General features: G+C 38.7%; 1 protein-coding gene across 2 annotated transcripts in view; it reads right to left on the bottom strand.

The window, feature by feature from the left end:
- Positions 1-12153, bottom strand: part of ALG1 (ALG1 chitobiosyldiphosphodolichol beta-mannosyltransferase) — a 94247-nt gene that overhangs the window by 27895 nt on the left and 54199 nt on the right. For both annotated transcript variants that reach the window (XM_077448815.1, XM_077448816.1), the window contains 2 exons: positions 9126-9247; positions 8055-8093 (listed from right to left, as the gene is read on the bottom strand). In XM_077448815.1, the coding sequence (XP_077304941.1) occupies positions 8055-8093; positions 9126-9247 (161 nt within the window). The remainder of the gene's footprint in view (positions 1-8054; positions 8094-9125; positions 9248-12153) is intronic.

Genomic DNA, 12153 nt, shown 5'->3' with positions numbered 1-12153 from the left:
AAACTCCTCTCAGAACCCACTAGTTTTGTTTTTTGTTTTTTAATCTAAAAAACGCCCCAGCCAAAAAACTGCTGATAGTCTATGTGTGCATGGACACATAGGATAACATGATGGGGAGTTTATTGACTGTAGAAAAAAACGCCTGAAGCCAAAAACAGCTTCTGTAAAAACGTCCAGTGTGTATGAGGCCGGAAGGTTAAGGAAGTGTTATTTTGCATGAGGTTGTGTCTTTGATATTCCACTGTATGCTCACAAATACAGAACAGTTGCTTTTTTTTTTTTTTTTTTTTAATCTCTAATGAGCAGGGCGCTCTGATCCCTGTTGTATTGAATGATATTGTAACAGTACTGTCTCCCCTCATTTTGTCAAGCATTGCACAAAATTTCAGTGCTATACAAATACTGAAGAATAAGAATATTATCAATAAATAATATTTGAATGTAAAAACAGCCTATATCAAATCTAGCCACAAATTCTGTTTTGGCTTGGCCATTCCAGAACATTTGAGATGTATACCAAGAAATTAAAGACCAGTCAGCTGAACATCAATAGTCTGCAATGTTGTTAGAATATAGCAAGAGACAATATTGAAGAATTTGCCTCTGAAAAATGGTATCGTAAGTATCAATCACCATGGAATTATGAAATACCATTCTTGTCAGACCAACTTATTCATGTCCTATAGTATCTCAAAAAAAATGAGGACACTCCTCACATTTTTGTAAATATTTTATTATATTGTTTCATGTGACAACACTAAAGAAATTACACTTTGCTACAATGCAGTGAGTGTACAGCTTGTATAACAGTGTAAATTTGCTGTCCCCCCAAAATAACGCAACACATTAATGTCCAAACCACTGGCAACAAAGGTGAGTACACCCCTACGTGAAAATGTCAAAAATTGGGCCCAATTAGCCATTTTCCCTCTCTGGGGTCATGTGACTCATTAGTGTTACAAGGTCTCAGGTGTGAATAGGGAGCAGGTGTGTTAAATTTGGTGTTATCCCTCTCACTCTCTCATACTGGTCACTGGAAGTTCAACATGGTGGGGTGTACTCACTTTTGTTGTGTTGATTTATTTTGAGGGACAGAAAATTTACACTGTTATACAAGCTGTACACACTACTTTACATTGTAGCAAAGTATCATTTCTTCGGTGTTGTCACATGAAAAGATATAAATAAAATCTTTACAAAAATGTGAGGGGTGTACTCACTTTGTGAGATACTGTATTAGGAAGTGCGTAGTAATTTTAAAGTTCAGTGGAAGTGGTTAATTGGCATTTGCTCAAGCATTCAACAATGTATCTCAAACATTTACTTTATATATTGAGGTCTATTGGCACTGAAGGATTTTGTATGTACAGTGTCGTGAAAAATTATTCATACCCCTTTTAAATTTTCCACATTTTGTCATGTTACAACCAAAAAAAAATGTATTTTATTGGGATTTTATGCGATAGACCAACACAAAGTGGCACATAATTATAAAGTGGATGGAAAACGATAAATGGTTTTACACATTTATTTACAAATAAATATGTGAAATACGTTTGGCATGCAATTGTATTCAGCCCCCTTTACTCTGATGCCCCTAACTAAAATCTAGCGGAACAAATTGCCTTCAGAAGTCACCTGTTATGAGAAGCCCTCAGAGGTTTGTTAGAGAACCTTAGTGAACAAACAGCATTATGAAGGCCAAGGAACACACCAGACAGGTCAGGGAGAAAGTTGTGGAGAAGTTAAATTATAAAAAAGGTTAAATTATAAAAAAATATCCCAAGCATTGAACATCTCATGGAGCACTGTTTAATCAATCCCCTGAAAACTAAAAGAATATGGCACAATTGCAAACCTACCAAGACATGGTTGAGCAAGGAGAGCATTAATCAGAAAATGCAGCCAAGAGGCCCATGGTAACTGGAGGAGCTGCAGAGATCCACAGCTCAGGTGGGAGAATCTGCCCACAGGACAACTATTAGTTGTGCACTCCACAAATCTGGCCTTTATGGAAGAGTGGCAAGAAGAAAGTCATTGTTGAAAGAAAGCCATAGGAAGTCCTGTTTGCAGTTTGCGAGAAGCCATGTGGGGGACACAGCAAACGTGTAAGAAGGTGCTCTGGTCAGATGAGACCAAAATTAAACCTTTTTGGCCTAAAAGCAAAACTCTGTGTGTGGTGGAAAACTAACACTGCACATAACCCTGAACACACCATCCTCACCGTAAAATAATGGTGGTGACAGCATCATTTTGTAGGGATGCTTTTCTTCAGCAGGGACAGGGTAGCTGGTCAGAGTCCATGGGAAGATGGATGGAGCCAAATACAGGGCAATCTTAGAAGAAAACCTGAGACTGGGGCAGAGGTTCGACTTCCAGCAGGACAACAACCTAAACATACAGTCAGAGCTACAATGGAATGATTTAGATCAAAAGCATAGTCATGTGTTAGAATGGCCCAGTCAAAGTCCAGATCTAAATCCAATAGAGTCTGTGGCAAGACTTGAAAATGTATTCACAAAACGCTCTCCATTCAATCTGACAGAGTTTGAGCTATTTTGCAAAGAAGAATGAGCAAAATTTTCACTCTCTAGATGTGCAAAGCTGGTATAGACAGACATACCCAAAAAGACTTGCAAAGTATTGACTCAGGGAGGCTGAATACAAATGCATGCCACACTTTTCACATATTTGTAAAAAAAAAAAAAAAAAAAAAAAAAAAAAAAATGAAAACCATGTTTTATTTTCCTTCCCTTTCACATTTCTGTGCCACTTTGTGTTGGTCTATCATATAAAATCCCAATAAAATGCATTTATGTTTTTGGTGGTAACATGACAAAATGTGGAAAATTTCAGGTGATATGAATACTTTTAAAATGCACTGTACATGGATAGAAAACTGGCTTCAGGAACATGACCAGAGAGTAAAAGATAAATGGCTCATTCTCCAATTCCCCTGTACTCAACATGCATGTGGCCTGCCATCTATATGCGGCCCACAGGCTGTTGGAACCCTAATAGTTGACAGAGTGACAGCGGTATGTTCTACTGCTGGCACTGAAAGAGAAAGATTGGGTAAAGTTATCCATTTACAATGAAAGTCCCAGCCTAAAAGCAGCGTGGGAGAGTGTCAATAGGCAAGTCAATTGTGGGGGAGAGGAATGAGAAGTTAAATCTTTCAATGTCATTAGCATGAGTACCAATACAGGGGATGGGGAGATTAACACATTTACTGCCATGACCACCAATAGGGTGGGGGGTTAACAGTTTTACTGTCATGACCACTAATGGGAGGGGGAATGGGGAGTTATCCCTTTCACTGCCATGACCACCAATGCAGGTGGGGGTTGGGAGGGTTACCTTTTGATGCCATGATCACCAATGCAGCGTAGGGGAATGGGGGTTAGCTTTCTCTGCCATGACCTCCAATTTGGGGGGTTGAATTTGACTGAAAAATGTGTGTTGGGGGGGGGTTTAATGGTATGGAGATCAGTGCTGGGGGCTATTACTGTGGTCAGGTGTTGGGGGCTATTATTACATTCGCTGGCACCAATGTTTGGTGTTGTTACTGCGTCTGCTGACACCAATGCTGAGGGTTATTATTGCATCCACTGACACCACTGTTGGGGGTTGATATTTTGTCTAGGGGTTATTGTACTGGTGTATTGAGGTGCGAAAAGGCGCTGCTATTGTGCAGCCTTCCCCAGTCAGGGGGCCACATTTGAGGTGTTCATTTTCAAGTTGACCATCACTACTCTAAATGATCTAAGGTTGTGTGAGATGCAGGGGGTCAGGGGGTCTGTTAGAACCTATACCATTTAACTTGAGAGTTCAATTTCAGTTTGTGCTTATGATGCCAAAATTATATAGTGTAATAAAATTGGCACAAGATTTAGTAACTTTGCAGGGAGACCTTAATAAAATAGAATGTTGTGCAGTTACAAGGCAGATGAGGTTTATTACAAAAAAACACTCAAACCCACGATTCTGCTCATGACTAGCACCTTTCATCACACATGGACAACCCGGGTGCTGTCTCCACTCTTGATCAAAAATATAGAAAATATAAGCCGCACTGCAAAAACGTAGTTCCTTTTTCTGTGTTTAATAATTGTCAAAAAAGACTGCATACTATAATGTCTCCACTCAAAACCAACCTTTCTTAATGCATTTTACCACTGCTGCTTCACTCACAAGACTTCCTCTATCCTTGTGAGCAAGCCAGCAGTGATGAAAAGCATTGAGGAAGGTTAGTTTTGGGGTGGAGACATTATTGCCTGCAGTCTTTGACGATTATTAAACACAGAAAGAAAAGCTACGTTTTCATTGGCAGTTTCCAATTTTACAATATAGAGGAGATTTATTATTGAAAAAAGTGTAAAATTATGCACATGGAGGCTAAAAATATGCACGCAACATTGTTTTTGAGGGTCACCTCTGGGGAACTCAATGAAAAATTATTCAGGATTCCATGTTGACCACAAACTTAGCAATAAATAATGTGCAATGCCAAGCTGGAGCAAACAAAGCATAAAGTCTTGTGAAATACTTAAATGTTAGTCAGTATAATGTATGAACTCTATACAAATACATCACAGATAAACCGTCCATTATTGCAAGAACACCAAATTTGAAAAAAACATCTTGTGTTGGAGCCATTTTTCGGGATTAAGAAAAACATCAAAAAGGAGGTATGCGCCTACAGGGTAGCCACCTCATGCTTGTTTTATAACATGCAAGTCATATGTTTGCAAATCAACATCTTCCCCATAAATCTAGCAAGCAGAATAATAATTAAAATTTGCTTCAATATATAAAATAGCAGTGATTTTGTGAATATTTGGTTTATTTTTTTAAATGAATAAAGTGATTATTACATTGTTGCGTTGCACTTCTATAACACAAGTGACTTGTTTGGATGTGGGAACACATATCAGTGTTAGCTCAGCTACAACTATAGTGTATAATAATAAATATTATATTATATATATATATATATATATATATATATATATACACATACACACACACACACACACACACACATACATATATATACACACACACACACACACACACATATACATATACAGTACATACACACACACACACACACACACACATACATATATATATATACACACACACACACACACACACATATACATATACAGTACATACACACACACACAGTTCATTTTGACAAAAGCGATGTACAGAGGGTCAAATGGTTATTCAATAGTTGTACAATATTGCTTAAACGGTTATTGGATGTGTTTAGTAAACATTTGAGTTTATGCTTGTGAATATAACTGGTGTTATTTTACAAACATTTGTGTTAAATTTATAGAACCCCACATATACATTTCAGAGGACATAAATTGCATGGTACAGTATCTTAGATTTTAGGGTGTTGTTTTCTCATACTGTTGTGCTCAAAAAATTATGTTTTACATGAGCAGTGCAGCTGTTTTTTTTTTCCCGCCAAGGGGATTGTGGTGGTTTCTGTGGGCAGCACACAATGTGGTGTAGCTGTAGTTTGGGTTATCCAAGACAAGTATATTTATGATGTTTTATGAAACACGTGACACGTTACACGTTACATCTGTCTGATGTACCCATTAAAGCATATCTAAAAAGGAAAAAAAAATTTTTTTCACCATGTTCAATTGCGTAGGGGAAACCACTGTCAAGTTTTTCTTTTGCCATCTGCAGATTCCCCTTTACATCTTGTCCTGCAGACTCAACAGGAAGCGAGAAATCCTTTGAATGGGAGGGATATCACATTTTAGCTGTCACAGGACCAAATATTCCCATTGAAAGAATCCCCCTCTACTCATTTAATGGTGGCAAGTCAACATTTTGTGTTTACCCTCACTTTCATTCATGGTGACATTGGGAGTGAATCTCCCTAACAGAGACCCAGAAAGCAATAAAAACTTGCCAGTGGTTTTATCTCAGTGGTTGTCAATTTATGGGCTACATGGGGCCTCAACTGTGGGCCCTAACATCACCAAAAGGGTTGCACATAATATCACATGTTATGCTTGAGAGGACTACCAAACTGCAGACCTAATAGAGGAAATGATAGACAGTGTACAGCCTACATTTTTGGGCTAGAGACATGCTGCACAAGACAATATGAAACCAGAAACATGTTACATGAGGCTGGTGGAGATCAGTGCTATTACCCCTATCCAATCTTCCCACTACAGACTGCTGAGGTCCGAGGACTACAGGTTGGGCACCAGGGTTTTAACTCCTCACCACTAGCTAAACCTAAACAGTTCTCCCCCTAGTTATACTTTCATATCATCATGTTATGAGTGCCTGTAGAAACTAATAATATTCAGGGAAATGTATTTATTTATTTTTTTTAAGAAAACTTGACACTATTGTTTATGCACTCAGCACATTCCTTGTCCCACTGCATTTTTGTGTTTGCTGTGAACTCGCTCCACAAACATCTCTAGGTGGTCAGGTCATTCATACCAAAATGCCCAGATGTGCATGAAAAGCTTGCCTGCCATGCTGCATGGTGGTGAAGAGCCAATCTTGGATAACCCAAACTTTGCAACCATAAAAGATAACTTCCAGATTCTTTACAATTTCATGATTTACGGTCATTTAAATCCACCTAAAGTGGAGTTCCACCCCCACCCCAGCAAGAAATTAAAAGTCAGCAACTACACGCTTTCTGACTGTCTCAACAGCAGGGGGGGGAAGGAGTAGGGCGCTGCCACAGCCAGATCTCTTGGAAGTGGGGATGGGTACTCGCTCCCCCCCCCCAAAAAGGTGTCAAATGTGGCACCGAAGGGGGGGGGGGGGGGGGAGTCAGATAAGCGGAGCTTCCACTTTTGGGTGGAACTCCACTTTATTAATGCTACAAAAACACTTTGTGAAAGTTACTTTTGCATTTTATTCTGCATTTTTTTTTTTTGCGAAAAAAAGTGTCACTTACCTAAAACTAACAACTTGGAATGCTTTCACCCTAAATGTGCAATTTACACCTAGTGTAGTAAAGTGGCTGTTTTTCCAGCAGTTCACTGATCAATTATATGTATTTATAATTGACATTAAGGGCATTAAATAGGCCACCCTGTCCAACAATTCAGTTTTACTTATGAAAAAACAGCACAAGCAGTTCTTCCCCTCTTTGACAAAGGCTCCCTCACAAAACAGTTACGAGATAAATATAAAGATATAGACTGCCATTACCTTGTTGTAATAGAAGGGTTAACAATTAAAAAATACCCTGAACTGTATGTTATCAGTGTTAACCCTGAAATATTCCCCTGACCCCTGCAATTCTCAAGCCTCATGAACACTGGGCATTTTTACAGCTGCTGTTTTGTGTGTGTCAGACATTTTTTTTAACTGCCTCTAAACTCCTCTGCATGTTATCCTATGTGTTCATGCACACATAGGCTTTTAGCAGTGTTTTTTGGCAAGAGAGTTTAGTGGCAGAAAAAAAAAAAAAAAACCCTCTGCCAGCGCTTTCTGGAGCAGCATTTTGGCAGAAAAAACCCCCCCAAAACACTGATAGCTCCTAAACGCCGGTGCCCAGCGGAGGCCATCGGCATCCTTAACCAGTGATAGCCGGCCGCTGTGCTCTTCACAATGGATAAGTCATAAGGTTTCTTTGCTGACAGCTGATTGTAAAATAAGTAAATAAATGAATAAAAAACAAATATTGCTAGCAATAAAAAAATTGATGCTACAGTGCTAACTCGTTATACTGTAATTACTAGTTACCTGGCTGTCATAATGACTTTCTGACTTCAATAATTTGGGTCACTATCTCAGAATGAATATGCAGATAAAAGGACTTGACTATATTCTGACTTTACTGACATGAACAGAGGTTTCCAGTCAGAGATTAAAAAAGTATTAAAGTCAAAGCCTCAGAATAATAGCAAGGCAAATAGCATTGTCACGAAGGGGCAGTAATAAGAGTGTCCATGTTTCTCTTAGGTTTCCTTTAATGTCTAAGAAGCATAGTGTTGCATATGTATATAGAAACATATTATAAAAAGACAAAAACAACAACATACCTTGTAGTGCTCTCAGTAAAACACTGAAGTCTTCATCCTCTGCAAAAAAAAATATTTAAATGAGGTTAGAAACCATAAAAAAAACTGATCAAAATATGGCTATGTGGTACTGGATGGACTATAGTTCAACAAAATGTACAATTCACATTTCTGTGATGCTTTTGGCCACTTGAAAAGTTCCCTGTTTTCACGTCCTATATTTTTTCAGAGTTATAGGAGAATTTGTGGCTCTCAAAGAAAAATCTGAGTGGTATGGACATGCAAAAGGTGGCATTTTCCATCAAAAGGCATGTCCAACCAACAGTGAAAGTCTCAGTCCCAAAGTAAAGGTGCTTCTAGATTTCAACAGAAAAAAGTGAGGCTGACACCAAACCCAAGGAGATGTGCTGTAGGCCTAGAGGAAGCACATCAAGCTCACTTCATGAGTCAGTACACCAGAATAAGCCCTTATTAACATCTGGCCATTTTGGGATTGTAGCAGAATTGCTGCGATTCTGCCCGCGATCCCAAAACACAGCACAATTGCAAGATGCAGATGCAGGTGACATTATTTTCAACGGCACCTGCAGTGGAGTTTTGCTGCAATTGTCATGCATTGTAGGAAAGAAAAGTCACTCAATTCCCCCATCACAGTCAGTGGTAATGGGGAATCCCTCCCATCCCCACCGGGAGAACACACAATGATTATTGCTAGAGGCTATAGCCGCTGGCAATAATATCATAAAAAAGCTGACATGCTGGTTGTGCCCAAGTTAATTGATCGATCCACTTGGGTATATTCAGCCTGTCCATACGTGGTTTGAATCTCAGCCAGTCTCTGCTCAGCTGGCCGAGATTCAAACCAACTATGTCCAGGGTTAAGGGGTATTTTTATACATGTTTTCACAAGGGTCACACATTTTCCAATTGAATTCAATTACAAAAATGTGTGAGTCCTGTGGACAAACATTTATAAATAGCCCCCTTCAGTACAATAAAAGTAAAATTATGTATTTTGTTTAGTAGATAACCAACTTTAAACTAAACTATCGTCTACATTGGGTTTGGAATAGAATTAAAATACCAAAATACCTGTCCAGCTTGTGCTACTGATTAGCAGTGCAGGTCTTCCAGCGTTGTATTTAATAATGTTGCTCTCTCTGTTGAATTCTGTGAATGCAGATTTTTCAACTTCTGACTTTTCATATTCTACTCTGTATGTAAAAAACATATTCATTTTTAAATGAGGGGGGAAAGAAATAGGATTTTTGTATTCTCTGTAATATAATTTTCTTGGATTCCATGGAGAAACACAGAAAGTCTTCTACTGTTATACTGCTACTTACAGGACAAATGAACACTAGCAAACAAAGTGCAAGCCAGTCCAGTATACACCTTTTTACTCCCACAGCATGTCTTGAGTTTTGGGGCAAAGCAGTAATAAGAACACAATCATATACCCCGTGGGGTGGGACTTGTGTCCTTCAATGGACACCAAGAAATATTTTATGGAATATTCTGAGAAGAACTCAGGGACACAAATTCCTGTGCAGTCAGGACATTCCTCTGACATTCAAGTCCCCTGCGCCAGAATCCTGAGTCACCAAGCCAGGGTAAACCCAGTCTTCAGTGTAAGATTAATTGAACTGTTCAAGGACTGGACTGACTTCCGCCATGACAAAAAAAGACTCTTGTATTGGGGGGGCCTGGGATGAAATTGCACAAACAGGACGGCTTTGAAGGACAGCCCCAGGACCCTCAGAGAAGGGAAGACTAATCTTTTGGCTTGAGCTGTATCTAGGACTATACCCAGATATTCTAAGTGAGGGATCTGTTTCAGCACAGACTTTTGAAGGTTCAGGATCTGACCACACCTCTGCATGCCTGGAATGGTTCTGGCTACATTACAGTATCTGCCAGATTTCATGCCAACTACAGAAGATCATCTATGTTTTTAATAGTGTGAAAGCTCTGAGAGCACAGTAAAGCTAACACATTGGTGAAAATCTGGGTGCAGAAGACAAACCAAACCAAATTGCAATGCTATAAAACAGGAAGTCAAGAAGACCCACTGCAAACCATAAGGATCGCTAATGTACTGGATAAATGAAGATATGCAGATATGCGTTCTTGAGGTCCATAGAGGCTAGAAAGTCTTTGTTTAAAAAGGGACAGACCTAGTAAATACCATACAGAATTTTTGTGCATGAATGAAGACTTTGAGATTCAAGATGGGGTAGATGCCCCATTTTGGTTAGGGGCAAGGGCTGGATGGTGATCTGCAAAACTGAGCAGGGATACAGGCAAGGTGGAATAAATTAAATTAACCGGGGAGAAATGCTACCTTGTAGTCCCAGAAACGATCTCCCACACACACAAGCATCTGAAGTGCACTCTCAAGACTCTGCAAAGCTTAACAGATGTCCCCGACTTTGGAACAAGGCTAATAAATATTTGAGAGGTAGAAACATCCTAAAAGAGCGTTTCCAGTGTCCATAAAGGAAGACCAGAGTGCTCTTGGGATCTTAATTGAAGGAAAAAAAAAATCTAGTAGAAAAAAGGGTAGACTTCCATCCATCTAGGACACTAGCAAAAAACTGAGGCAAGCTGGAAGTAGGAGGGTTAGCCTGGGGTGACCTACATTTTTTCCGTCAGTGTACAACAGGGTGGATTTGATTTTACTCAAGTCGATTTAAATCGCCATTTAAAATCATGATTTAAATCACTAGTAAAAAGGCTTGATTTAAATCATAATTTTTATAGAGCAACTGTCATCTCTGTCCCGCAGCGGCTCCTCCTCTGACCTGCTGTTGACTCATCACCAGTCCCATTCACTTTAATGGTGGTGTGGCAGTGATACAACAAGGTAAGGGACATGGCAGCAGCAGGTGAGTGGATGCCCGCTAACAGGCAATGCCATGATGGATCTGAAATGACAGGTGCTCTTTAAATGTAAGGACTCATTCTTGCTGGTAGTAATCATTTTAATATTTGCAAACAAAATGCAGGTTTCCTATTTAGAATAATAAGCTGTCAGGTTAGTAAAACAGCAATATCAGAACCGATTCAATCATACAGTTTGTAGTGTACATAGATTTGCAAAATAGGATAAAATGAATATTCCTGAACTTTGTTTTATCTCATGGTTACTGTGAAATTGTGTGAATGCATCAATGCAGTGCATCTTATCTCAGCTTTCAGAGCTTTGATTCATTGAGTGAGTTGACCAAAATTGTAAATATTGCAAAATATACAGCCTCATGCTATAACTAAACTCAATTTCATGCTGAATAATCTAAAATAAACAACCAATTTAAATAATAAAAAAAAAAAAAAAAAATTCAGATTTTATTTTTTAAATAAAATCATTGATTTATAGCCACTCTAGTGTCCAATCCTCCTATAGGCTGCAATCCTCCTCAATGGATGAGAAAGCAAATGAGATAACACACACTGCAATTCATCTTTTTTCTGGAATGCCTAGAAACTCAGATATGGTAAGTAGTTACTACAACAGATACACAATTAGAATAATGTTTTGTGTTTTCGCTCTATTTCTTCAAACAATTTTCTATGTCACATGTTTATTCCAATATTCAGGTACTCAGTGCCAAGTTTAAACAACTCACAGTTGTTGCAGACAAGTCACTGCCCTGTTTAAAGAGCAACTCCACTTTTTGGAGAAAAATGTGAACCAATGTGATCAATGAGCATTGCAGGGATTTTAAACACATTTAGCAGCAAATTCCTACCATTTGTTGTTCTAAAAGTTTGCTGTGCGTTTTCCAATATGTCCTTAATACTGTTTCTGAATAGAGAGACTGGTTCAAAATAATCATTTGGCATCCTGTCAGTGTTCTATTTTTTCCATTTGTATCTTGCAAAAAATTGAATTTCCTATTGCAGGGGGTGCTTAAATTTTGACTTAGTGAAAATCAGTGAGCCAATCACACAAGCAGCAGATTACATTTCTGGTTGGTGTACAGTATGCTTCCAGGCTGCCAAACTGCACTAAATTTTACAGCAGCTGTAGATTACGACATAGCAATTGTACATATATGCTATATATTTTTTATTTGCAGCATTTTTTTCACAAAAGTGGGGAGTTACCCTTTAAGAA

This window comes from Lithobates pipiens, unplaced genomic scaffold (genome assembly GCF_037356315.1).
Source record: "Lithobates pipiens isolate NorthernLeopardFrog02 unplaced genomic scaffold, aLitPip1_a1.2 Scaffold_22, whole genome shotgun sequence".
Taxonomy (NCBI): Eukaryota; Metazoa; Chordata; class Amphibia; order Anura; family Ranidae; genus Lithobates; species Lithobates pipiens.
Note: the sequence above shows the minus strand (reverse complement) of the source record. Positions and strands in the feature narration are given on the sequence as shown.